Genomic DNA, 26,607 nt, shown 5'->3' on the forward strand with positions numbered 1-26,607 from the left:
TAAGTAACTAACTAACTAACTAACTAAGTAACTAACTAACTAACTAACTAACTAACTAACTAACTAACTAACTAACTAACTAACTAACTAACTAACTAACTAACTAACGAACTAACTAACGAAATAACTAACGAACTAACTAACTAACTAACTAACTAACTAACTTACTAAGTAACTAACTAATAAACTAACTAACTAACTAACTAACTAACTAACTAACTAACTAACTAACTAACTAACTAACTAACTAACTAACTAACGAACTAACTAACGAAATAACTAACTAACGAACTAACTAACTAAGTAACTAAATAACTATAGATTTCTTATTTTTTACCAAAATAATCATAAGTAAACTTGTTATCTAAATATCATTACGTAAATATAACTCATACGCTACGATAATCATGTGTGACACTTTAATTTTAAATGTTTAAATATGAATCGTTGCACAGCCACACAAAATCTACCTTATTAGAATTGTGCCAAAGGTTATTATTTTTCAATTAATGTGCATAAAGGAATGAACAGTTATTCAATTATTAAAATAAACACACATCAAAATGTAAATATACATACATCTTATTTTCTTATTTTATTATGATTAAACAATGAGACAAAATAAACGACAACAGAAATACCTGGAAAGTAATACAGTTAAAATTTGTTTTTGAATTTTGTCACACACCACTTAAATCTTGAGATGCGTGTAAAAAACAGTTTTTCGTATCTGAAAGTACTTATAAATCAATAAATTAGGGAACAAATTCTCGTCGAATTTAGAAAGATTAAGCTGGGGCCTTTAAAATGACATGTGGGTATTTAGCAACCTTGAGAAATATATGAAGACTTTCTATGTATTTATTTTTGTCGCATAGTGTTAATAACATTTGATAAGAATGAATAATTTTTTCACAAATCGATTAACTCCATTTAAGCGAATGTATAAAACGATTTTACATGTCGTTCAATATCATTGTTTATGATACTCCAATTAGAAATATTTAAATTTTAAAAGTGTTGTTTACATATTTTGCCACATATTTATTTATAAATTATCTAATGACAGCTTGCTCAAAACAACACAATGTTAAACAAATACTTAAATTCCAGTTGCAAAATTATATTAAGGCATTTTCATTTAAACGATGCAGACTAGGCAGTATATGCAATTTCGTATTAAGTAGAGGATTTTTTTGTGGCTTATTTTAACTGACAAAATTGTATATTAACTAAATACAGTTAAATGTTTGCATTATTACGCAAGTTTAAACATTTCATGAATCCCCTTATTGAATAATATGCATTTATTTTGTTAAATTATATTTGTTTTTATAAAAATATAATTTATTTTGTATAATTTCATTAAAATAAAACAAAAATATTTAATTAATGTTTATATTTAAATTTTAATTTAAATATTCATGTTTTTTTGCAAAATAAAAAATTTTTGATATATATTTTTTTCTTTTTGAATTAGCTTGTGGTTAAACATTTTAAAATTGCAACCACAAAATTACAAAAAAGATTTCATTTACATTTTTTTATTTCACTTAACAATTACCACAATAAGAGGACTTTCAATTAAAGTATTTCAATTAAATGTGACTTTTCTAAACATTCCCAGCAAAAACTAGGTAATGACTTTCAATTATAATTACATACCTAACAACATATTTTTCAATAGCTTTTGTATATTTCCCAGATTTCTTAGATGTCGTTTAACAAGCTTTTGCAGCTAAAAACTTTTTTATGCGAATTACAACAGCTTCATAAATGGAGTCTAATAAGGTCTTACTAACAATAATTCATTAGTCCTCTTGCTTGTCAAGCTTAGCAGCTTTTTTTTATGCTAATTACAACAGCTTCTATTACTTCTTACTTGTAATCAATGAATTAAAATGCTATTGTGTATGTAAATTTTAGTATTTTAAACCCGATTAAGGTCATGGTAATTGAAGATTTTGGTGGATTTTAAATACACTTAAAAAATCGTTTCAAATTTCTGGATTGTAAAGATAATTTTCTAAATTGAGAGACTTTATTCCTTCCAGGGGCACATAGACTTGATGAAAGAAAAGTGGATCTACCAAAACCTCTGCCGGGACTATAAATCTAAGGTGACATAATGTCGGGACTATAAATTTAAAGTGACATAATGTATCATCGAACTTTCTTAGTAATGATTGACATGGGTTAGAGCCTAAGAACAACACAATCTAGTATCACGTGAACCGGTAGTTTTCTGGGCAGATTTTCGGTCTTACTCTTATCTCGTAGGTCCTCCAGGGGTGTACGTATCTGCTGTATTTAAATCCAAATTCGTGGGAAGGAAGGCATTTACCTTTAGACTTTGGAGTTTATAATGCTGTTACCCTATAGAGGAGTGACTACAGCATGAGTAGTGTAGAGGTATACGAAACATACACCGCCTGTTTACCTAGAGTAAGTGTGTAGGATGTGTTCTCTATTTGTGTGTCGAATAAATGAGAAGTTGAAGTTGAGTTTAATGGTGATGAACAAAATGTACCTCTTGAAAGTAATATCTGTGAATTTTTCTTTTTTGGCACAGTTTACTGCAGATTTACGACAGCAAGTTCATTTTGAGAAATAACAAGGTCCTTACCTACTAAACGGAGGCCTTCCCATCTGCGTGGTTTTAAACTGAAGTAATGTTTTGCATCTCGGAATTAAAGAACGGGGCAGCAATGGTCAGATATTAAAAAGCTCGAGTTCTGGTGCAAAGGGCTTATACATGAACCAGAACCAGAACCAGGTACACCAGCGTGCAAGATACACTAAGGTTGGTGATGAGTCGTCTAGTTTTAGCTGTGGTTGAAAATCTACTATAGTGGAATAAGGCCAACACGGCAGGTGTTTAAGTAAATCACTTCGATATTTAGTCTCAGGATATTTTCCTCCAAAATTATATATAGTCATTATTAGCACAGTCCCTTTTACAAGCTCTTCTTTACTTTCTTACTTGTAATGTTTTAAGTATTTGTTAAATATTAATTAAATCGAAAAGATTGTTTTTCACTTTATACTAATGGTGCTTTTATACAAGAGCACCAATGGATTTTCAATTTAAAATTAAAACTCCAAATCGAAACGATTCACATATAATATCGAGTATTTAATATTTGACCTTTTTCAAAGAACTTCACGTTAAGTTAAATGCACTTTTAAGTGAAATAAACAACGTACAGTATTAAGTTGGTATTTTTTTCTATCTCGAAAAATAGTTTACAATATTTGCTATAATTTGTTTTAAATATACAAATATAAGATAAAAATTTTTTTTCAAAAACATTTACTTGAGCGATTTTAACAAACCGATAAACAGTATGAATGATAAAAGCAATATAATAATTTTATAGAATAAATTAAGCCCTATTAAACTATTTTACCTGTGTTAGTTAAAAAACATCGAGTACATTTCTAAAACAACTGTACCACCCTAATATACATACTGAAAAATAAGAATGTAATTCTTTGTTTCAACAGGATATAATACATTTCATATTCTCAACTATATATTTATATTAAAAGGAAAAGCAAGCGATTTTTTTTTTAACGGAATGTGACATTAAAAACACTATAAAGATTTTTTACTTTCGCATTTAAAATGCAAATACACGTACTGTATAATAAGAACGAGGAGACAGGCAGAGGGATAGACAATGTAATTCATTGAACACACGTTATCGTGGGAGTCGTAAAATGTTAATTATTTTGTTGTTCTCTCCTAGTTGTTGTAGTTGTTGTTAATTTTCCTTTACATGCCCTGTACTTATACATACAAACATCAACTTAAGTCATACATAGTAAACAAACAGGTCCATTTACGCATTATCTTTGTATGACCATTTACATTGCCATTGCGAGAGTTATCTGAAAATTTTATACGTTTTCTATTAGAAAATGAAGAAAAATAACAGTAAAATTGCAAATTATTCGAAAATAATATTTTTCAATTTTGAAAAATTAAAGTACCCCCCTCGTGGATGTTTAAAACAAGCAAACAAAGTATTGTACGTATAACAATAGTAGTACTGGTAGTGACAACAATAACAACATAAGCATCAGGTTTGGAAAATTCAGTACTATTTTACATTTTTAAGTATATTTTGGTAACAACATATACTGCAGGCAAAACATTAGTCTATAGATTAAAATAGATTAAAATTTGTAATATACGTCACTAGACTAGCCAATGCCTTACTCGTAAACTTACTGGTAAGGTGGTTGTTGTTTGGTGTAAGTGTAAAATTTCTCTTTTATTGCCCATGGATACACGATAGACTATCCTAGACTAGTTTGTAAACTAATCCATACGTTAGTCTACAGTCTAGTCAGTTAATGATCTATCCTTCATTCTATAATGTAAACTTTTTAACATATGTATATCGTTACCTTAAATGTAAACGGCCCTATGTAACATTTTTTAACAGAAGAAGAAAAAAACATTTAATTTGAAAATTTTGTTTTAATCAGCGCTGTTTACTTTTATTAAATCAACAAATTTTAAAATTGTGAAACCTATAATATGCTGTAGTAGTTGACAATGGCAATGGGTCCCAGTTACAATGGGTCCGATTGTCCGTCCGTCCATGTAAACCTTGTAATCAAACTAGATGTCGCAATTTTTATGATAATTAAATGAAATTTGGTACATGATCTTCCATTGTCCCAGGGAAGAAGCTTATTGAAAAAGGTTAAGATCAGTTCATTATTTTACTTACCCCATACAACTTAACCCCCCGAATAGGGCTTATAAATCTTGTAATCAAACTACAGGTCGCAATTTTAGAGATAATGGAATTTGACGGAGCCTATTGAAAATGGTTTACATCAGTCCATTATTGCACTTAACCCCCATTCAACTGAACACTCCGAATAGGGTCTCATTTGACCCTAGCCCCTATAAAAAGCCCCCTTCAAAATTTTACTTAAATGTTATTCAACAACAAATGGCAACATAATATGCTTTATTGTGAAAACTAATGCTATGTATACACGGTTGTTAGATCTTACAACGTTGGCAGTAAAATACGCAGAAAATGTCTAATAATACTGTCAACTTACAAATTTTGTCTTGCAATATTTTCGGTAATTCTTTTTCTGATAACGTTGCAAAAGAAAAATTCAAAGTTCAGACGATTATTAAACATTTTCTGAACATTTAACTGACAACGTTGTAAGATCTGACAACATTGTATCACGCCTTTAAATCACATTATATTCGTTTACAGTTTAGAGCAGTCCTTTCCTTTTTGCAACGAAATTTTACTTTTCATAAATTTAAATTTTCCATGCTTGATCACCAGAGTGACAACATTCTCAAGTTTTTGTCAGTTCTCTTTGTCTTGATTGTAAAATACACACACTTTGGGAATAACAACATCGCCAACACTAACAACATTACCAAAAACAACAAGACACTTATTTTTTTCATTTTTGATCTACTATATATCCAAAGTCCTCAAAATAAACTCATCAGAGTGCCACAGAGAGAGATAGAGTATAAGAGTACTTAATATATGAAATAAAGAACAATTTCGTAGAAAATTCTGTTAAAATATTTAAATATAAAAAGTTTTTTTTCTTTCTTTATTTCTCCCTTTTCTTTAGATTTTCATTTTAACTGTAATCAGAGAAGATTTTAAAATCGTATTAAATATTTATCATGAATATAAATAATACTCTGTTTTTAGTTTTTTTTCCGATGTTAAAAGACGTTTAATGTTTTTAAGTTGAATTTTTTTTAAATAATCATAAAAAATTTAGTAAATTAATTTTTTTCTATTAAACATAAAAAAGATTTAAATATTTATTAGATTTTTTTCAAAGAATATAAAATAATGTGGATTCTTCTGTTAAGCTGTATATGCCTTTGTGTTATTTTAATTCTCTACATTTTTCCATATTTTATTTCCTAAAAATAATGTGGAGGGTTTTATACATTTGAAGGAATATTTATTATAAACTCTGAAAAAACTCAAACTATATGTAAACACATATAGTCATTGTCATTGTAAAATATTTTTAAAATTTTTACAATTAAAAAAAGTCACTAGTAATACTTTAGGTATTACTATTATTAATTAGAAGTTTGTGTCATTTTTATACATTTGAAGGGATATTTATTATAAACTCTGAAAAACTCAAACTATATGTAAACACATATAGTCATTGTCATTGTAAAATATTTTTAAAATTTTTACAATTAAAACAAGTTAGAGTGCTATATTCGGCTGTGCCGAATCTTAAATACCCTCCACCAGCTACTTCTATGTTATTACTTTTCTAATTGATCAAATATTTGTAGAAATAAGTTTTCTCATGACTTTAATAGAAAAAATTTTTGCATGTTTGTATGTGTGTCAAAGATTTATAGATTTTCAAAATACAAATTTATATATAATTTTGTTCTACTAAAAATTTTGTTCAACACAAATTGATAATGCTCTTTAAATACGGTTAAAGCGCTTTCAGGGGCTGGACCTAGTATAGGAGAAATAGAAGTATACAAAACAAAACTAATATTTTTGCCAAATTATGTATCAATAGCTTACTTTGGTAATAAGTAATGTGCTTTAAGAGATTTTCGTAAAAGGACTTTGTATGGGAGCTATGACCAATTATGTACATAAAGACAATATTTCAGAATTCTACTTGGTAATAAATATTGTGAATCTAAGTGATTTTATGGACCTAGTATGACAGCTATGACCTAATATGGACCGGTCGTAAAACAATTTTATAGTGAATTTATGTATATAAGAGCAATATTTTTGCTAAATGTATGGATATAAATATTTGGTTATGAGTTATGTGCGTTTTTTCTGATTTTCGAAAGGGAACCTTGTATGTGTGTTTTTCTAAAAGGGACCTTATATGGTAGCTATGATCAACTGTGGACCGTCCGGAAAAACATTTCACAATATTATTTCTCTGTATATAAGCAATACTTGTACCAAATTTTATATCGATATCTTAACTTAGTAATGAGTTATGCGCGTTTAAAAGATTTTCGGTAGGGCCCTTGTATGAGAGCTATGACCAAATATGAACCGATCGAAAAAATCTTTCTTTTTAATATATCTGTATCTAAAAGCAATACTTGTACCAAATTTCATATCGATATCTTAATTTAGTAATGAGTTATGTGCGTTTAAGTGATTTTCGGAAGGGGACCTTGTATGGGAGCTATGACCAATTATGGACCGATCCAAAAAAGCTTTCATTGTAATATTTCTTTATATAAGAGCAATACATGTACCAAATTTTATATCAATATCTTAATTTACTAATGAGTTATGCGCGTTTAAGTGATTTTCGGTAGGGGACCTTGTATGGGAGCTATGACCAATTATGGACCGATCCAAAAAATCTTTCATTGTAATATTTCTGTATATAAGGGCAATACTTGTACCAAATTTTATATCGATATCTTAATTTAGTAATGAGTTATGTGCGTTTAAGTGATTTTTGGGAGGGGACCTTGTATGGGAGCTATGTCCAAATATGGACTGATCCAAAGAAACTTCCATGCATATATTTCAATATATAAGAGCAATACTTGTACCAAATTTTATATCGATATCTTAATTTACTAATGAGTTATGCGCGTTTAAGTGATTTTCGGTAGGGGACCTTGTATGGGAGCTATGACCAATTATGGACCGATCCAAAAAATCTTTCATTGTAATATTTCTGTATATAAGGGCAATACTTGTACCAAATTTTATATCGATATCTTAATTTACTAATGAGTTATGCGCGTTTAAGTGATTTTCGGGAGGGGACCTTGTATGGGAGCTATGACCAATAATGAACCCATCCAAAAAATTTTTCCTTTGAATAAATTTTATTATCATTTCTTAATTTCTAAAATTTTGTGAAGATGTCGACATAATGACGGAAGTTATTAACAAAAAACCAAATTTCCGGGAATATGTACTTTTGTATGGCAGGTATATGAAATTGTGGAATTGTGGCTTCTGGCGATTATGCTTTTGTGCGGAAACGAGTGTATGCTGATTTTTATGGAATTATCTTGCATAGTTTTCAAGAAAATTACTTCAGAATGTCTGAAAAATGCTTATTTTTTTCGAGGTTGTTTCAAATTTTAATTCATAACTTCTCCCGATGTGAACCGATTTTGCCCATTTTCAATACCAAACTGCTTAGGATAACAATAAATATTTTCGGTGAATTTGGTTGATGTCCTTGGCTTAGTTTTAACGTGAGCGTGTTTTAGGCAGACAGACGGACAGACGGACAGACAGACGGACATAGCTAAATCGACTCAGAATTTCATAAGGACCAAGAATATATATACTTTGTTGGGTCTCAGATGAATATTTCTTGGTGTTACACACGGAATGACAAAGTTATATATACCCTCTATCACCACTGATGGTGGTGGAGGGTATAAAAAGTCACTAGTAATACTTTAGGTATTACTATTATTAATTAGTAGTTTGTGTCATTTTCCAATTAAGCTAAAATATACAAATGTATGAATTATATATTTAAAGAGGATATAAAACACTATAATCGAATTTGGAATAATCGAGTTATTTGCTATATCTCGGACCATATGTTAAACTCATGTTGGAAAACACATACAAAATTGTTACTCATACGCAACGATGATTCAAGGGTATCAATTTTGTTATATTAAATATTTCTGACTTAATGTCAGTGTGTCAAAGTTATTTAAAAGATAAAATTTCATAGAAGTTTTAATTTTTAAAGACTATTTCTTATATTTGGTTAAATATAAAAAAGTTGTAAATTTTAACCAATTTTTTAATAATTAATCAAATTTTTCCTAGAATATTCATTATACGATTGGATTAAAACTTATCACTATTTTATTGAAGATCCGATGAAATAAAATTAGACTGACCAAAAGGTGCAGGACTAATAAGCGAACTTTCCTTGCAAATTATAAAAAAAACATTAAAAATATCAAAAAGGATTGAGTTTATAGTTTTTGCACAAGTATTTGATATCATTGAAATATCTCCATCAAAAAACTTTTATTAAAATGTTAGAATTGACTTACACAATAGCATTTTAAGTTATTATTTTAGATATGTTAAAAAGTAGTCTTTGTAAATCGCATAAAAAAGGATAGAAGTCAAAATGACTATGAATTAGAAAGTTTTTATATAACTTATTATTAGTAAGACCGAAGTAGTGTACTACTGCTATGTAATCCACACAATATGTAGTAATCATTTAAAAGTAAGTTGTTATGTAAGTAATTATACTTAAAAATTATTACCTAGTTTTTGCTGGGACGTTACTAGTTATCTCATTTTCTATTCAAAAATTGGGTTTTTGTGTCCACTGTGACGTTATTTACCGTGCGATGGTGGAAATACTTCCTATATAAGAGAGCTATATAAATATCAGTATTATGTGTTTTTGAATTTTTATTCAAATAAAATTGTTTTTTGTTTTAATTGAACAAGTTAAGATTAGGATAGTGGGTGTCCATTTTAATTTGATAGATATATTTTATATTCCAGCTCTCTTCGATCATAAATGTATTTTTGAATTATTTACCCTGTACGTAAAGGTGTTAATATAATTGTTATATAATTGTTTTCTCTTATATAACTATATATAATACTATCTTAGGAGATCTAGTCCGTACATGTTTTCAATAAATGTCGTATGGATATAAGAATATTTTTGTTTAAATCATATCGAAAATGAAAAGTGTAGCGGTAAAATAATATTTAAAGCACTGACAAATTATTCCACAATTCCATGTGTAACACCAAGAAATCTGTGACCCAATAAAGTATATCTCAGTCGATTTAGCTACGTCCTTCTGTCTGTGTAAAACACGCTCACGAATAAGCGAAGCAATAGAACGTAACCAAATTAACCCAAAATGTTTTTAATTTTTCTGTGTTGCTTGGTTTTGAAAATGGTCAAAATTAAAATCAAAATTTAAAAATACTTCGAAAAAATTACTCCATTTTGACGTCTTCCAATGAAATTTTCAAAAAAAAAAAAAACAAGTAAGAGTGTTATATTCTATCGTGCCAACAACAGACAGACGGACGGACATGGCTAGATCGTCTTAGAATCTTACGAGGTCCCAGAATATATATACTTAATGGGGTCTTAGAGCAATATTTCGATGTGTTACACACGGAATGACAAAATCAATATACCCCCCATCTTTTTTGATGGTGGGTATAAAAAAAAAACAAAAAACTGTGCGCTATAATTCAATAAAAATCAGCACACGTTTATTTCTTCATGAACAAGTTTTCATGAAGAACTAATCACTGATTGAAAATTGGCGGTATTAAACAAACATTACTTTTGTATATAAAAATTGTATCGTAACATTTTTTCCGATCGGTTCGCATTCGGTCGTAGCTCCCATAACTCATTACCTAATTAAGATATTTATACAAAATTTGGCACAAATATTACATTTGTATACCATAATGTTTTCGTAAATTTTTTCCGATTGGTCCATATTTGGCCATTGCTCCCATACAAGGGCCACACCCTTACCCAAGATATTTATACATAATTTTTTATATAGGCAAAAATTTACCTATGAAATGTTTTTCCGATCTGTCTGAAATTGGTTGCAGCAAATTTTAGGATCTATTGAAATATAAAAGAAAATGGTGTTTATAATGTTCTATATATTTTTAATTTGTAGCAGATATAAACTACTTAAAACATGGTTTTTTAGAAAACTTCTCCTAACAAATATTTGATCAATATTAAAGTAGTTGTTGGGAGGTATTTAAGATTTGGTACAGCCGAATGTAGCACTCTAACTTGTTTATCATTCTGTGTGTAATACATCAAAATATTAGTTAGATTTCCACATATAGTTTATATTGATGCACATTATGCCTAGTCACCGTTCTTGAAAATATGACGTGGATCAGGTCATAATTGATCCTAATATCCTTCAAAATTCTATCGATAATAACAAAAGCTTTGATTATTAAATATCAATGTTTATTTAAAAAGAAGCATTTATTTTCGGTAGTGATTTGATGATAGGTATGTAAGATTCGGTACATCCAAATATAGACCTCTTACTTATTCTAATTTTTGCTTATGTACATTAATTATATATACATAAATATAGGTCAAATAAAAATGAAATGGTATTTACTAGACCTTTTCCATTTCTTTAATATTTTCATATTTAAAATTCTCTTTAAACTTGTAATTATAAAATGTTTGTATTTTATCGTCTTTCCTTCGAACACTTCTTATCACTAAATAATAAGGAGGACCAAATAATATTTAATATATACATAATTGTATTTCTACATTTCTAAGAGGAACTATTTGGACTTCGATAGGTTAGTGGTTATAGCTCCAGTCTAATAGATCGGAGGTGTTGAGTTCGATTGCCACTTGAATTAATGGCTAAGGACCTGGCAACAGGCCAATATAGGCCTATGCGTTTAATGTATATAAATCTTCCTTTCAAATTATCTAACTGAGATGAATTATGGAACCAGCACTAGTTATGGTTGATCCGAAAGAATTTTACTTCGGTTCTCAATACAAATGGTCCTGGTGATATAATAATCCGTTTAAAAGCAGTTTACATAAGGTTGGAGGATCTTTAAATAAACAAAATCATTATATCAGTTGAGGATATTTTTATTTTCTGTTTTTGGGCGCATTTAATGTTCATATATACTACATATTTATTGTATGAGTGTTAATTTTTGTTCAACTGTCAACTGTCCTGTTGATTTTTTTCTTATTAAACTCGTGGCAAGAGTAGAAGGTAAAGAAACTTTATGACAAGGGTTCATTTATTGTATTTTTCTTGGTATTGTTTTTCCTGCTTAAATTTTCATTCCTTTTCCTACTTTAGCCTATGTTTCCGTTTAACGGGTAGGGGTGAGTTAAATAAGGTTCCTTGTGTGTCAACAGTAGAGCCTGTGTAGCGTAACTTTTTCGATTATTTATTATTCACATTTCCACTTTATTAGTTGTGTATTGTCTTTATGGTTTTTGTTAGTTGTTGTCATTGTTGTTATTAGTATAGTTGTTGTGTTTGTCTTGGTGTTAACCAATTTCTTTTTTAGGGGAATGAGAAAAGTTTGCTTATAATTTTCATTATTGATTCCACTAACAATTGTGAAGTTAAATTTGTATAATCATCTACATCCCTCTTTCATTTCCTGTGGCCATATTGGCTTTCAACTAACCGACATTGTGTAAGGCTTAGTTTTGTTTAAAGATTTCTTTTTGATTTTGCAATTAAAATGTTGTCATAATCAGTTCAAATTTTGAAATGCTTTGTTAAAGTTGTTGTGTTAAATGTTTTGTTGTTTTTATCTATGTCCTTTTCATTGTTGTCCCCGCTTTCACCATTTTAATTTTTGTAAAGTGACATAAATTTGTAAAGATTTTAAAGTGTTTATTTAACGCCAACATCACACAAACTAATATACATACATACGTACATACATACCTAAACAATGCTTTCAATTGTCGTGCTTAATTTAAGTTGTTTTGTTAAATTTGTTAACTTTTTATCTTGTTATTACTTTTAAAGTGAATTTTACAAGCGTTTTGTATTCGGTAAGATGTTAAACTGTAGGTGTCCAAGCATATTGGAGATAGATGAGATGATAGATGAAGTTTGTAGGAGAGGGTGTTTTTAAAGATTCCACCTATACATATATTAGGGTGTCTCGTGTGCCGTTTGTGAGGTATTCCTATATGGAATTCCATGCATGTTCCTCGGGACTCTCTAATATATGTACATATACATATGTATGTATTTAAAACAGGAAGGAAAATGTAGTTGAGCATGACCGATCAAGAGGATATTGTAGAAATTATTGATTTTTTATAAAAACGCTTTTATATTCAAAACTTTTCTAAAACAAATTGTTTTGTTTTCTCTGTATTTCATACTTTTATAACAAATTTTGTATTTACATTTTAGAATTTTGTATTTACACTTTTAGAATTTTTTTCGAACTGTAATTTATCAGAAATTAAAATCAATTCCGATTTGAATAGGTGTCATGAAATCGTGTTGATTTTGCCTACTTTCGAAAATAAACAAAACCCATATTCGAATCAGTTGTTTTCTTTTGTTTTCTTTTGTTTACGTTTTTTAGTTTAGTTAAATTTTCAGAAATGTATAATACATTTTTTTAAAATAATTTATACAAAAAAAATTGAAATGGTTGAGGCAGTAGTTGCATTTTTATTGATGGAGGAAGAAAGTTGTCAACGAATTAATCGTAAAAATTTTAAGGGATCACAGCAATCCATTGGAACTGCCATAATCTGTGTAAGTAGAGATTTTGTTTTGACTGGGAAGTGGTTTTAACACTTTAGTAGTTTGCAGATTCATTGGACAATACCGTCTGAATAAAGAAGCGTTCGTAATGGTATTGGACATTGTAAAAGAACATTTGTTACCATCAACTAAAACTTTATCGCGTTTTGTGAGACCTTTTGCTATATCTGGGTTCTTCTCCATGAACTCTAAAAATAATGCATTCTGTGTTGCATTTCTAAGTTTTCCCCAATTTGTGCCAAAAATAATTGAATATTTATAAATTATTAAATGTTTATTTATTTAACTTACATTCTCCACAAATTAAAAAAAAAACAAAAACAATAGAAAAATGCAAATCTGTAAGTAGTCAGCTGATCAGATTATTTCTGACAAAAAAACGATAACATCAGATTCTATGATATCAAATTCTGATTACAATTCTGATTCGAATATGAAACCAATAACATTGGTTTCTATGACACCAAAATCAATTTTTGGTCGGTTTCAAATCTGATTCCGAGAGCAATCAGATTCCGTAACTGGCGTGATTATTTCATTCTCGAATTTTAAGTTCTATGATATACAATTTTACATAGTTTTATTTAATTTTTAAAACCATAATATTGCGAAAGATATTTTGAGTTTGTGCTGCTAATTATAACGTTCAAAATATTGCCCCTTAATTATCGGTTCAGTATCAATATCTGAGTCTGTCCATCTGTGTGTCCATATTAAAGGATAAATTGATGAAATTTTGTTCTTAGATCTCTCTCACGTCCATAATTCACTTAAAAAACATTACCAAACGATAATTTTGGGCAGAAATATAATTTATACAAAAATAAATACATTTACGAAATTTTATTAGACTTTCTATGAAGCTTTCCACTTTCAGAAATTAAATATATACTATTAAAAGCTGTTTTTTAGTCTTTATATTTGTCATTCTCGAGGTCGCGGTTCCGTTAAAGTATACTAAGTCCTTAAAAACCTGTATGTTTGATGTCAAAAACAAACCTGTATGTTTAATGTCAAATAAGAGCCAATGCTAAGTAAAATTATAGACCGATTAAAATTTTATCAAAAGGTTTTCATGGACAGACGGACAATAGGAAGGACGGACAGATGGACCAAACGACTTATCTTAGTCAGTATTGATTCTGAGTCATTCGTTATACTTTAAGGTATTTTTTTTTATACAGTCCCCACTATAGTGTTGTAGGGTATAAAGAATCAAATCATTAGTTTTTGGCAGATTTAAAAAATGGATTTTGTGCGACCAGAAAATTATATATAACATAAAAATACAAAGCACATACTTAAAAATAAACCCGTTTAAAACATATTTTTCATTTTTTTATATAAAACGATACAATCAATTTATAAAGTTTAACGCTGCGAAAAAAAGTATTCTGATGTATGTATAAGTGATTATGAGTTAGTGGAACTGTTTGTGTTTTTTTTCCTGTCAGACTCAAGAGTACTATAAAAAAATGGTGTTTTGTTGTATTGATATTGAAAGTGTCACGTTCAAATTTGATACTCAGTCAGTGTGTTAAAGAAATTTATCATTTTCGTTCCCTCTCTACTTTTTGGTTTTCAATGTCAATGATAAACATACGTAGCGAAAGAAGTACATTCTACATATGTAAGTATATGGTTGCAGATTCTTAGTAATTTTTAGCACTTCGGTGTATTTTTTAACAGATCTTTTAAAGAGCAACTTCTTGTTATACTTGGTAATGCCGAATATTATATACCCACCATCTAAGAATACCTATACTACCAGAATTAACCTTATGCTAAATTTTATAAACCTGTATCGATAAAGTGTTTAAATCCTTTTTTGTAAAATTTTAAGAAAAATACCTTTAAAACCTTTATTTCATTCTGTTCAGACACTATCGTGCTTTAAACAGGTAGACGGACGGACATAATCACATTGTCTTAGAATGTAGAATATACATATTATCTATTAATAGTAAAAACAATTTACCCTTTAAAGGTCTGTCTAGTAGGTAAATTTAACTTTTACTACAAAATATCATCTGCAGCGTTTCTCATCATACCTCTCTAATATAATTTTATTGTTTATGGCAATAATATCAATAATTTATTCTTTTGCAAGACAAAATATTTTTTTATTAAAGGTAAAAAAATAATAAATATAACGAACAAATGTTGATAAAAATGGTGATGGTGATGAATCATCATCATCATCATAATGACCATCATCAACATCATCATTATCACAATTTTCAATACGATTATAGATGTTTAAAGAAATCATCAATAATTTTATTGCAATATGGTTACAACATCAACTTTACCTTTGTCTTTGTGTAATAATTTACATAAATTATTATTTATATTGAAATTGTGGGGAAGCATCTGGGAAAATGTGTCTGCTTCAATGAAATTAGTGGTAGAGAGAATATTGGCAAAACACAAACTTAAATGATGGAAAATTTTTTAAAAGTTGATTGAACTTTAGATTTATTAAATAGATTTATTAAATGATTCTATTAATTGTTGACTTATGTTAATTAAATATTCGGTTTGTATGTACGAGACATTAATGTTGTTATGATTTCCTAGATTTACAATATTTAAATATTTTATTGGAAAAATATATAATTTTTTAATGGGTTGTATGCCAATTGAAAGCATAATTTATATATTATCAGTGACGAGCTTTTATATAATATTGACAGATTTTTGGAATAGTATATTGAACTGATTGACTACTTTAATTTTCAAATGCAAATTTTCAGCTATATTGGTCATAAACTACCAAAGTTAGATGGTTTGGTCATTATTTTTTCTAATGAGTGTACCTATTGGTCCTAGCTAAAGACTTAAGAAAGCTTTTTCTTCAATTCTTCCAAACTTTCGAGAAAAGGTTTTATATGCACCCTTCACCTTCGTAAGAGGAGTATTTATAAATTTGTCATTCCGTTTGAAATTTCTATAATATAATTTTCCAACCCTGTAAAGTATCCTCAATCCTTATAAATAGGCATTTAGTCATGTCCTTTTTGAACCTAGAAAAAAGAAATTAATCATGTAGAGCCCGGAGTAAATGATCAATTAAACAAGTCAGAGTGCTATATTCGGTTGTGCCAAATCTTAAATACCCTCCACCTGCTACTTTTATGTTAAAAGGTTTGTAATTGATTAAATATTTGTAAAATAAGTTTTCTCATGTTTTTGAATAGAAAAACCCCAAAATTGAAATAGCTTAAATCCAAATTGTATAGGAATATTATTATTTGGATATGAGTTATATGCATTTAAGTATATTTCAGAAGAGAACCTTGTACATAAGATATGATCAATTGTGGACCGATAGGAAACATTTTACAATTAAATTTTTGTGTAAAGAAATAAAATTTTCGACTAATTTTTACAAATATGTTAATTAAGTAAGTTATGTGCGTTTTAGTAATTTTCGTGTGGGGATTTTATGTGGGAGCTTTGACAAATTGTAGCCCGATCGGAAAAAAATTTTACATAAACATTTTTGTAAAAAAAGTAATATTTGTGCCAATTTTATAGTGATTTTCGTGTGGGGACCTTGTATGGAAGCTATGACCAATTGTGAGAATATGTTCCTTTGTATGGAAGGTATATGAAAACGTGAACCGATATCAACTGGTACCAAGCTTTCATAGAAAAACAAAAGTGTGGTGATTTTCATGTAGTTATTTTTCTGAAAATTACATAAGAAAGTGTAAAAAATCGTATTTTTATACCATACACCACTTTAGTGGGGAGGGTATATTGTGTTTGTGCTAATGTTTGTAACATACAAAAATATTTGTCCTATACCCACCTTAAAGTATACCAATCGGCTTAGAATCATTTTCTGAGTCGATTAAGTCCGTCTGTCCGTCTGGCTGGCCGGCTGGCTAGCTGTCCATGTAAACTTTGTGCGCAAGGTACAGGCCGCAATTTTCAAGATAATTGGCAACTAGGCTTCTTTTGGCCGAAGCCTATTGAAAATAGTTAAAATAGGTCCATTATTTTGACTAGCCCCCATACAACCGTGCCCCTCAAATAGGGCCTTTGGGCTTATAATTAATTTAAATGATCTATTCCCCATCAGAAAATGACAAAAAGGTCAAAATTCACTTACAAACACTTATGACACTTTTAAATTCTACAAAAATAATATTGAAGTAGACTTAACTCCCCTTACCAACATTTATAAGGATAGGGCGATATTTTGCCATACTCCCCTTTGAGCCCTCTTGAAAAATCTCTTTTTTTTGCAAAAAAAAAAAATATTCCGAAATAAAGTTAAAAAAATCAAATGCTTTATATCTTTAAATAATCCCCATTTTTAACATAAATACTGACTGGTGAAGGGTATCATATGGTCGGCTACGCCCGACTATACATTCATACTTGTTTCAAGTCATTTTAAATTTTGATTCATAACTTCTCTCGATGACAGCCGATTTTGCTCATTTTCAATATCAAACTGTCTCGGAAAATAGCGAATCTTTTAGCCGAATTTTATTAATTTAGTTAGCTTCGCTTTTACGTGAGCGTGTTTTATACAGACAGACAGACGAACAGACGGACATAGTTAAATAGACTCAGAATTTAATAAGAACATAGAATATATATACTTTGTTAAGTCTCAGATAAATATTTTTTGGTGTTATACACGATAAAATCAATAGCTTAAAAGTTACACTCATTTGATAAAAGCCCTATATTACCGAATTGTCCAAGTTTGGCTGCCTCTTATTTTGATAGTTCTTGTGTCTGGCCTTGTATTTAATAGTATTAACTTTGATGCATATTTCATACATATAAATTTTTTAAGTTAAGTCGCATGACACGAAATTGCCTATAAGAGATCGGAAGTGTGACACTTTGCGAAACCACCTTGTTAAATGTAAATTTTTCAAAAATATTTTCCTACTGCAGTTTAAAATGGGCAATGAGATCCACACCATCGGAATATTATAAATATGTAAAATAAGTAGACAAAGAAATATGAAATAAAATTGAAGACTTATTCCGGAAATAAGTTGCATAAGATGTAACACACTTATATGCTTAAATGTTTATATTTATAAATGTTAATATAACCATTATGAATAAATTATTTTCTGCAGTCAAGTCTTTATGAAATCTTTATATTTTACATGACGGAAAAACAGTTGTAACTTAAACACATTTATCTCTACTCTAATATATTTTCTTTCAACAATAACTCTGTTTAGTAATTTATGATTCACAGATCAATTTAACGAAATGTTAATTCGATGAAAAACATATTTTCATCAAAACATAAGCAATTCAAAGATTTAATATCTGATGTTTTCAAATCTTGTTATGTAAATCTAACAAATTTACTACAACGCAATTATGGAGATTTTTGTGTAATCAAAAGAAGAAAAAGAAAAAAAACTTAATTAAGTTTTTCCAAAACCAACTTTCGTAATATTGAGTACAAGTAAACAAATATTTGCTTTAATCAACAAAACAAAAAAAACTTTGTTCTAACTCTAACAAAAGCTTTTGAAACTAATTATTTCATTTACGAAATACTACAGAGAAGTGTTTAAATTTCATAAATTAAAGTCAGTGATGATGACAAAAGGTGATGAAGTAGCAAACGAAACAAATCTTGTTGCACGAAATGAGTAAATGTGTCAAATTTCATGTAAATTCATTTTAGTTTCAAATATTATTGAATTTTCTTCATCTACTTGTTTGTGTATTGAGGCAAAACTCTTTAGGGTTAAAAGTAGTATTTGCTATTTGGTTTCGAATGTCCAAATATCAAAAGAGACATTTTATGTTTTTGGGTGAGTGTGTGTGTGTGTGAGTATATGTTATGGAGTGTTGCATTGATTGAATACTTATCACAGATAGAATTAAAACAATACACCAAAGCAAATCTAATGTTTAGGAGTAAACATAATCCCTGTTTTTTTGGAGTGACCATTTAAAATTTATTAATAAATATAAAGTTTAATTACAAAAACATTTAAACTATTTTCTCAGATTTTATAAAATGTGATGAAGAAATTCTAAAGCCAGATTCGGATTTTGAAATGTATACTTTCTGGGTTTCTAATAAATGAATTCAGGAAATTAAACCTTAAGTTTGTTTTTCAAGATTCCACTCTCTCGCCTATAAAGGGGACACTAAGTTGACGATTATCTCTAATTCACAAAGATTACATCCGTCACGAAAGACGATTTGGAGCCACTAGATGGTTAGACTTTATAAAAAGTCCCTGTTTTCTTCAGAAATGCAATAAAAAATAATAAATTTATTGTTATATAAAGTGTTAGGTAAAGATATCTCGAAAAATAATGAAAGTGTGTCAGATTTTAAAGGACCTTTAGATGATATACACATTTTTTTAATAAAGTTATTTTCAAGCAGTTATAACGTCTCAAAAACTGCAACAAATTGAATTTGTATATGAATTGTTCAAAATGTATTCCTAGGTAAAAGTGTTCTACAGGACACCCCAATGTACAAATATACATACATACTTGCCTACTACGTCGATAAACATTGTATAAATTTCAACAGTCCTTATCAAACAGACTGATAAATTTTACAATGCAAATCTAGTATGTATATCTATAGGTATTTGAACTTTTAGAAAAATTCAACCAACATAGTACTAAAACTTACCGCCTACTGTCATATTTGCTGTTTTATCGATTAATTTGAATTCAGGTGCATCACCGGAAACTTCACAACGATATGAACCAGATGAATGTACATTTAGGTTTTTCAATTCAACATTGCAGATGAATTGATTGCAGTGTGACGAGCCCTCGGCGATGGTAACACCTCGAACAGGAAACCAATTTGTAGTCGGTGGGGTAAGCGGTGAATATCTGCAATTGTTATAAAAAAAATATACATATATTCAATAAGATAAAGAGGAGATAGTTAGATGCAAATGCCATAGAATAAAACAAAAAACAAACAATGAATAAAAATTAATTCGAAATGTAAGAGCATTTCATTTCAAATTCATGTTATACAAAAAGCCTGAAGTTTTAACAATAATCTTTTTAAAATCAAAAATAGGATTTTATCTACATCCTCCACTGGTATTGTAAATAATGTGTTGTCAAGCTTAATATACATTTATTGATAAAAATTTTCTCGCAAAAATTAGTTACCTATTCTGAATTGTAAATTAATTTTATAAAAACGTTCGGCATCTTTCTATTTAAATAGTAAATTGAGTGGACAATCTTTAAACTAGGATGTTTAGGCAAGAAAATTGAGTGAGTATTTTTAAAGTACTTTTATCTGCTTTTGCAGTTTGTTGGCTGGTTTCACGATTTGAGTATTATTAATTACGACTTCATGACTGATTAATATAAAAAATGTATTAACAATTGTTGCCGATGCTATGAAGTTAATTTATAAGCGAAACTACATATTTAGCGAAATTGCAATAGCCATGTGGCGTATGTGGAACATTAATTAACTACATCAAGTATACTTATAAAGCGTCAAGGGTAAAGAAACAAAAAATTAGAAATTTGTTTCTTGACATATTCCCCCTACTTGCTCTTTTTCTAACAAACTATATGAAATTTTGGCCTTTAAATTGTGATTTCAGTGTTGCATTAGAAATTATATCTCTTAAACTTTACTTCCACTTTAAACACAAAAATTCTATGTAATCATCTGTCACAGTCTGTGTAGCTCAATAAAGATAGAATACCTCGGGTTGTTCTATATATAGATACAGAGATCTTTCGCGTTGGCATTGCTAAAACCAAAAGTTAACAAAAATGTCCGAAATATTTGACCAGGCTAACTAACTAAATAACTAAATAACTAAATAAATAAATAACTAAATAACTAAATAAATAAATAACTAAATAACTAAATAACTAAATAACTAAATAACTAAATAACTAAATAACTAAATAACTAAATAACTAAATAACTAAATAACTAAATAACTAAATAACTAAATAACTAAATAACTAAATAACTAAATAACTAAATAACTAAATAACTAAATAACTAAATAACTAAATAACTAAATAACTAAATAACTAAATAACTAAATAACTAAATAACTAAATAACTAAATAACTAAATAACTAAATAACTAAATAACTAAATAACTAAATAACTAAATAAATAAATAACTAAATAACTAAATAACTAAATAACTAAATAAATAAATAACTAAATAACTAAATAAATAAATAACTAAATAACTAAATAACTAAAGAACTAAAGAACTAAATAACTAAATAACTAAATAACTAAATAACTAAATAACTAAATAACTAAATAACTAAATAACTAAATAACTAAATAACTAAATAACTAAATAACTAAATAACTAAATAACTAAATAACTAAATAACTAAATAACTAAATAACTAAATAACTAAATAACTAACTAACTAACTAACTAACTAACTAACTAACTAACTAACTAACTAACTAACTAACTTAATTACTAACTAACTAACTAACTTACTTACTAACTGACTAACTAACTAGGTCAATTATTCGAGAAACCTAATCCTCTTCTTGTGTGAATGTCCGATTTTTCCTTTGCAGTATCGTTGGATTGACTAACTATGATTTCCAGAAGCATCTTCTTCAACTTCCTCCTCTGTCCTCCAGATAGCCTTTTCTTGATAATAGGTAGTTTAGCTATGCTATCACTCACCTTTTTCACCATTGCTCTACTTCATCTTTTTTGAGATTTGCTATAATGGTGTTGTTATTATCATCTGAGGATTCAGATTCTGAACCCTTAGCTATATTTAATGGCTGAGGTAGCTTAGCTTTCTCCGATAACATCCTTCTTTTTCACCCCTATGTTTTCACCAATGCATGCTGTAAATTTTTCGCATTGTCTGACATGGTGGCCAAGGTACCTACCTCCGTAGTAGTATTTTGTTCACGATTGCAGGATGACGACGATACGTGACTCGCGAGTGGATTAACACTTGCCGTCGTTATTGGATTATTTAGGCTCTGCACCGTAACTCTCATCTTTTTATTTTTCCAGTTTTTTTGGCCCTCAGGGAATATAATATTCCCTGATGGTGGACAATCTGCCCTCCCTTAGCTTAAGTCAAACTAAAACTGTTGGAGCACAAAAGGTCCATCACCACCTCCTATCCGTCATCCGGCTACGCACTCTGTAGGAAAAATGGGAAAACTCCCCGAGAACTAACTAACTAGCTACCTCTGACTACTATATAAACAATTCTATACTGGATCCTATTCCAGGTAATAGACTAGACCCTAACTATATACTTATTAATCGTGTTCTACGATAATTTAAAAAGTATTTAAACTTGTAATAACAGTTAACACTGTTTTAAAATTTACATTTTCGCTTCCTGCTCCATACAGTACATATTTTCATATTAATAAAATAAAACAAATGATAAAGAGGACAAATTAAATATTCCACTGCAAATTTGATAGCAAAGGCAAATTTGAATAACTTGAAATGTTACAACATATTTCCTTTTTATTTCAATAAAATTTTATTTTTCTTTTTCCCTACTCCACCAATAAAAAAAAAACGGAAATAACATTTTCTTGAACCAACAACCCATTTATACGGTTATCTTGTAAATTTACCATATGACCAAATGGCTGTTAGGATCCTGCTAAAGTACAGTCAAACATTTGCCATAGAAATGGAAAACCAAGTTTAAATTGTATATACAAGTACTACAACAAGCGAATATCTATTTGTGTGCAAACGTACATTTATCCATAAAAATAGCCGAATTTACATTAAAAGTCGTAAAAACTGAAATTGATTTGATTTTTTTTCTTGTTGCGGTGGTTTGTATTGATAGATTTTTTCTATCATTTTCTTTAGCTTATACTATGTATATTTGTGGATATTTTCAATTTGCATTGTACATAAAATAATTTTTTTAGTACCATATTCTTTACTTTTTTTATTTGTATATAAAAATTCAAATTTAAATATTAAATTGTGATAGAATAAAGGACAATAAGTAATATTTTTGGCGATGACAGTAATGTGTTTAAAATTAAAAAAGAATTAAATAAAACAGAATATTAGGATAGAAAGTACAAACAAAGTATATAACTTGGTGAAGTTCTGAAGTTTTTTTTTTTCTTCAAACGAATAGAGGTTAAACTGACAGGATTTAGAAACGTGTTAGAGGTTTACCCCCATATTCATAAAGCTAGTAATCGCTTTTTTTAGGTTTATTACGCAAATTTTCCATACAAAATTCCTATAATAAACAATAACTGGGGGTTAGTCAATACTAAGTCTTACGTAGACATGTTCGGTTTCTAATGATATATATCTTGTCAGTTTCTCTTCGGCAGCATGTTAAATTGATGAATCTTCCTTTTGGAGTTTTTGCAATCAATACAGTACAAAGTTTCGTACTCTGTCTTGTCACAATATTGTAGGGTTCCTCTCCCCCCTGGGGGCATGTTACCTTGGCGAGACCTCCGCCGTATTGTCATTGCAATCCCGGGGTATAAAGAGGTGGCCAATACCTCAAATCTGACCGGGATTGAAAAATTGGTTACAGTCTACTGCTTGGCTTAATCCTTGCATAGATTGCCAGAGGACTATGTCCTGACTGGTCAGTTGGTTGAGGTTCCTTCGGGATCCACGTAGTGGCTGTGGTTTAAACCCAAATTCGCGGGGAGAGTAAGTGGCGGTTAAAGGACTGATGCATGATAATAGTCAATATTTCGGGATAAGTTTGGTGCTGTTGCCGAGAACAACAGATACCCCGCAGTCGAGTGACTGTGGGACTAAGCGTTGGAAATGAGTTTGTATTAGTTGTATATGATACGGGATGAATATGAGATTCGGCGGGCCCCACCCGTCTACCTAATGAATGTGTCTTATATTTTTCTCTTATGAATGTGTCGTATAAATGAGATGTGTGCTGGGTTGAATGATGATGGATGAAAGGTATCATATAGATTTGATACCATTGAATTTTCCTTCCTTGTCTAGATATGTTCAGGGTTTACTCTGTTTATATCAGAATTATTACAGTGTGTCCCTATGAGTAAGAACAAGTCTACGTCTTATTGATAATCGTACTTCGGTCTACCGGTTACGTCTCTAAGAGCTGTTGCCGAATCAACAGAGGCCACCTTATGGTCAAGAGATTAGATAGCTCGAGTACTCCAGCAAAGTACTTGTGCATGAACCGGTCAGAACCAATGTACAAAAATTGCCACTGGCGTTCTTCATTGAAGAACAAAGGGGCGATGATAGACCGTTCTCAAGTCTACCCAGTGGTTGAAAAATACCACCGTGGGATAAGGCCGTTAAGGCAGGTGCTCACGTTAAACTCTCGACATTCCTGTAGGGTTCCTTTTGGGATGCACGTGGTGGCTATGGTTTAAGCCCAAATTGAGAAGAGAATGTTAATAAGAAGCCTGTAATTCATTACAAATTCGGTGTTGATTTTTCCTTATTTCTTCGGTGTTTTCGTTAACACAGTGTATCCGATTACTTTCCTAGACACTGTTGCCCACTCAACAATCACCATTCCATCTGCGTAGTTGTAAATGTAAATCCTGTAATGCAATAGTCATATAGATCTCTTACACTCCATTCTTTTACATAAGAATTGAAAGAGCTTGAGTTTCGGAGTATTTTTTTTATCGACAACCTATTTGCTACTGTACTAAGGAATTTTAAACCCAATATGAAAAAACCAATTTTAAGTCGATTTTAAATTAAATCTTAAAATTTCATGCTGGACAGTGACTTCTATAAAACCTGTGTTATGATAATCCATTCTGTTATAAACCATTTTTAACTTTATAAATACCTTGAACGGGACGTATGGATGGTGTATTACTTTTTAATTGTTTTATTTCTTCTTTGAAATGTATGGCTTTTTAGTAATTTTATTGTGTCTGCACGTACTTGTCTTTAATAAAACATTAATATAGAAAAATAATAGCTGAAATCAATTGACGTTAGAAAAACTTTTTTATGATTTTTATATTGCCCTTTTTATGTGATTTAACATACAACTTGTATAAAGGTTGAATATTTAACCTTGAATTAGTTTTATGATGTATTATTAATTTTGATTTACAAGTATTTTCAATTCGTAATAAGATTAATTAATATAGCGGTTAGTTTTTGTTTCTGCGTTTAACAATAATGCATAAACAAACAGTTTTTTTTTGTTTTTAAAAGAACAATTAAAGACTTAATTGTTTTATAATTTGATAATAAAGAAATCATGTGTTTGAATGAATTTTATAAAATTTTGTTGAAGTTGAAGAAGGGGAATGTTTACTTATCACGTTTTTTCTGTGTACCTTAGTTATTTGCTATCAGCTTTCTTATTTAGTTTTATCCTTGACAATATTGAATTCAGTTGCATGACCCTATTAACCGCATTATACATAGTGCAGTATAATCTCCAGAAGTTGCTACATTTCTAACAGTTTTTTCCATTTTTATTTTTTTAATTTGCTTTCATGGCTACTGTGTCCTTTTTCATAGCCTCCTCTTTGGTATTCTAATACCCTAATATTTTGTTATTTCATTTGCAATTTATAACACAGAATGTTGGTTGGTATGTTGCAGCAATTGTTGCCAATACCATAAAATATTTTAATTGCTAATTTTTTCATTTTATTTAAAAAAATATTTCTTTGTTTTATACTTTTTTTTTCAAAAAGTTCTTTTTATTTATATTTCAATTTTTTGTTTTTGTGAAATTAAGCAAATTTTATTTGTCTTTACAAAACACAATACGAAATGAAATATTCAAGCAATTACTAGTTTTAATCAATTGTGGTATAGAGTCGTTTTTGTTATTGTGGTAAATGAAAAAATGAACGAGTATAAAAAATATTCTTTTTGTTTTCAAATTGCTGTGGGTCGAACGTTGGGAATTCTAGTATTAGCAATTGTGAAAAATTTGAAAATTTCGCACATTCTTTTGTGGTTTTTCCAAAAGTGTGAATATTTATAAATGCTTTTCAAAATAAATTTTAGTTTTACTTTAAAATAGATTTGAGTATTGATGCATTTGTTATGTAGTAAAAAATATATATGAAGAAATATAATATTACTTTGTTAATTGTCTAATTTTCTGTAAAGTAAAGAATGTAAGAATTGAATTGCAAATTATTTAATTTAGTTTAGATAGACTGATATATAGATAGATAGATAGATAGATAGATAGATAGATAGATAGATAGATAGATAGATAGATAGATAGATAGATAGATAGATAGATAGAAAGATAGA

At 29.1% G+C, this 26,607-nt stretch overlaps 1 protein-coding gene across 6 annotated transcripts in view; it reads right to left on the bottom strand.

Annotated features, from left to right (window-relative positions):
* The window catches only part of LOC111675540, a 121,457-nt gene that overhangs the window by 4,814 nt on the left and 90,036 nt on the right, over window positions 1–26,607 (bottom strand). For all 6 annotated transcript variants that reach the window (XM_046950421.1, XM_046950418.1, XM_046950417.1 and 3 more), the window contains exon 4: window positions 20,001–20,209. In XM_046950421.1, coding sequence (XP_046806377.1) covers window positions 20,001–20,209 — 209 coding nt within the window. The remainder of the gene's footprint in view (window positions 1–20,000; window positions 20,210–26,607) is intronic.

The sequence above is a fragment of the Lucilia cuprina genome, chromosome 4 (assembly GCF_022045245.1).
Source record: "Lucilia cuprina isolate Lc7/37 chromosome 4, ASM2204524v1, whole genome shotgun sequence".
In the NCBI taxonomy this organism is placed as follows: domain Eukaryota; kingdom Metazoa; phylum Arthropoda; class Insecta; order Diptera; family Calliphoridae; genus Lucilia; species Lucilia cuprina.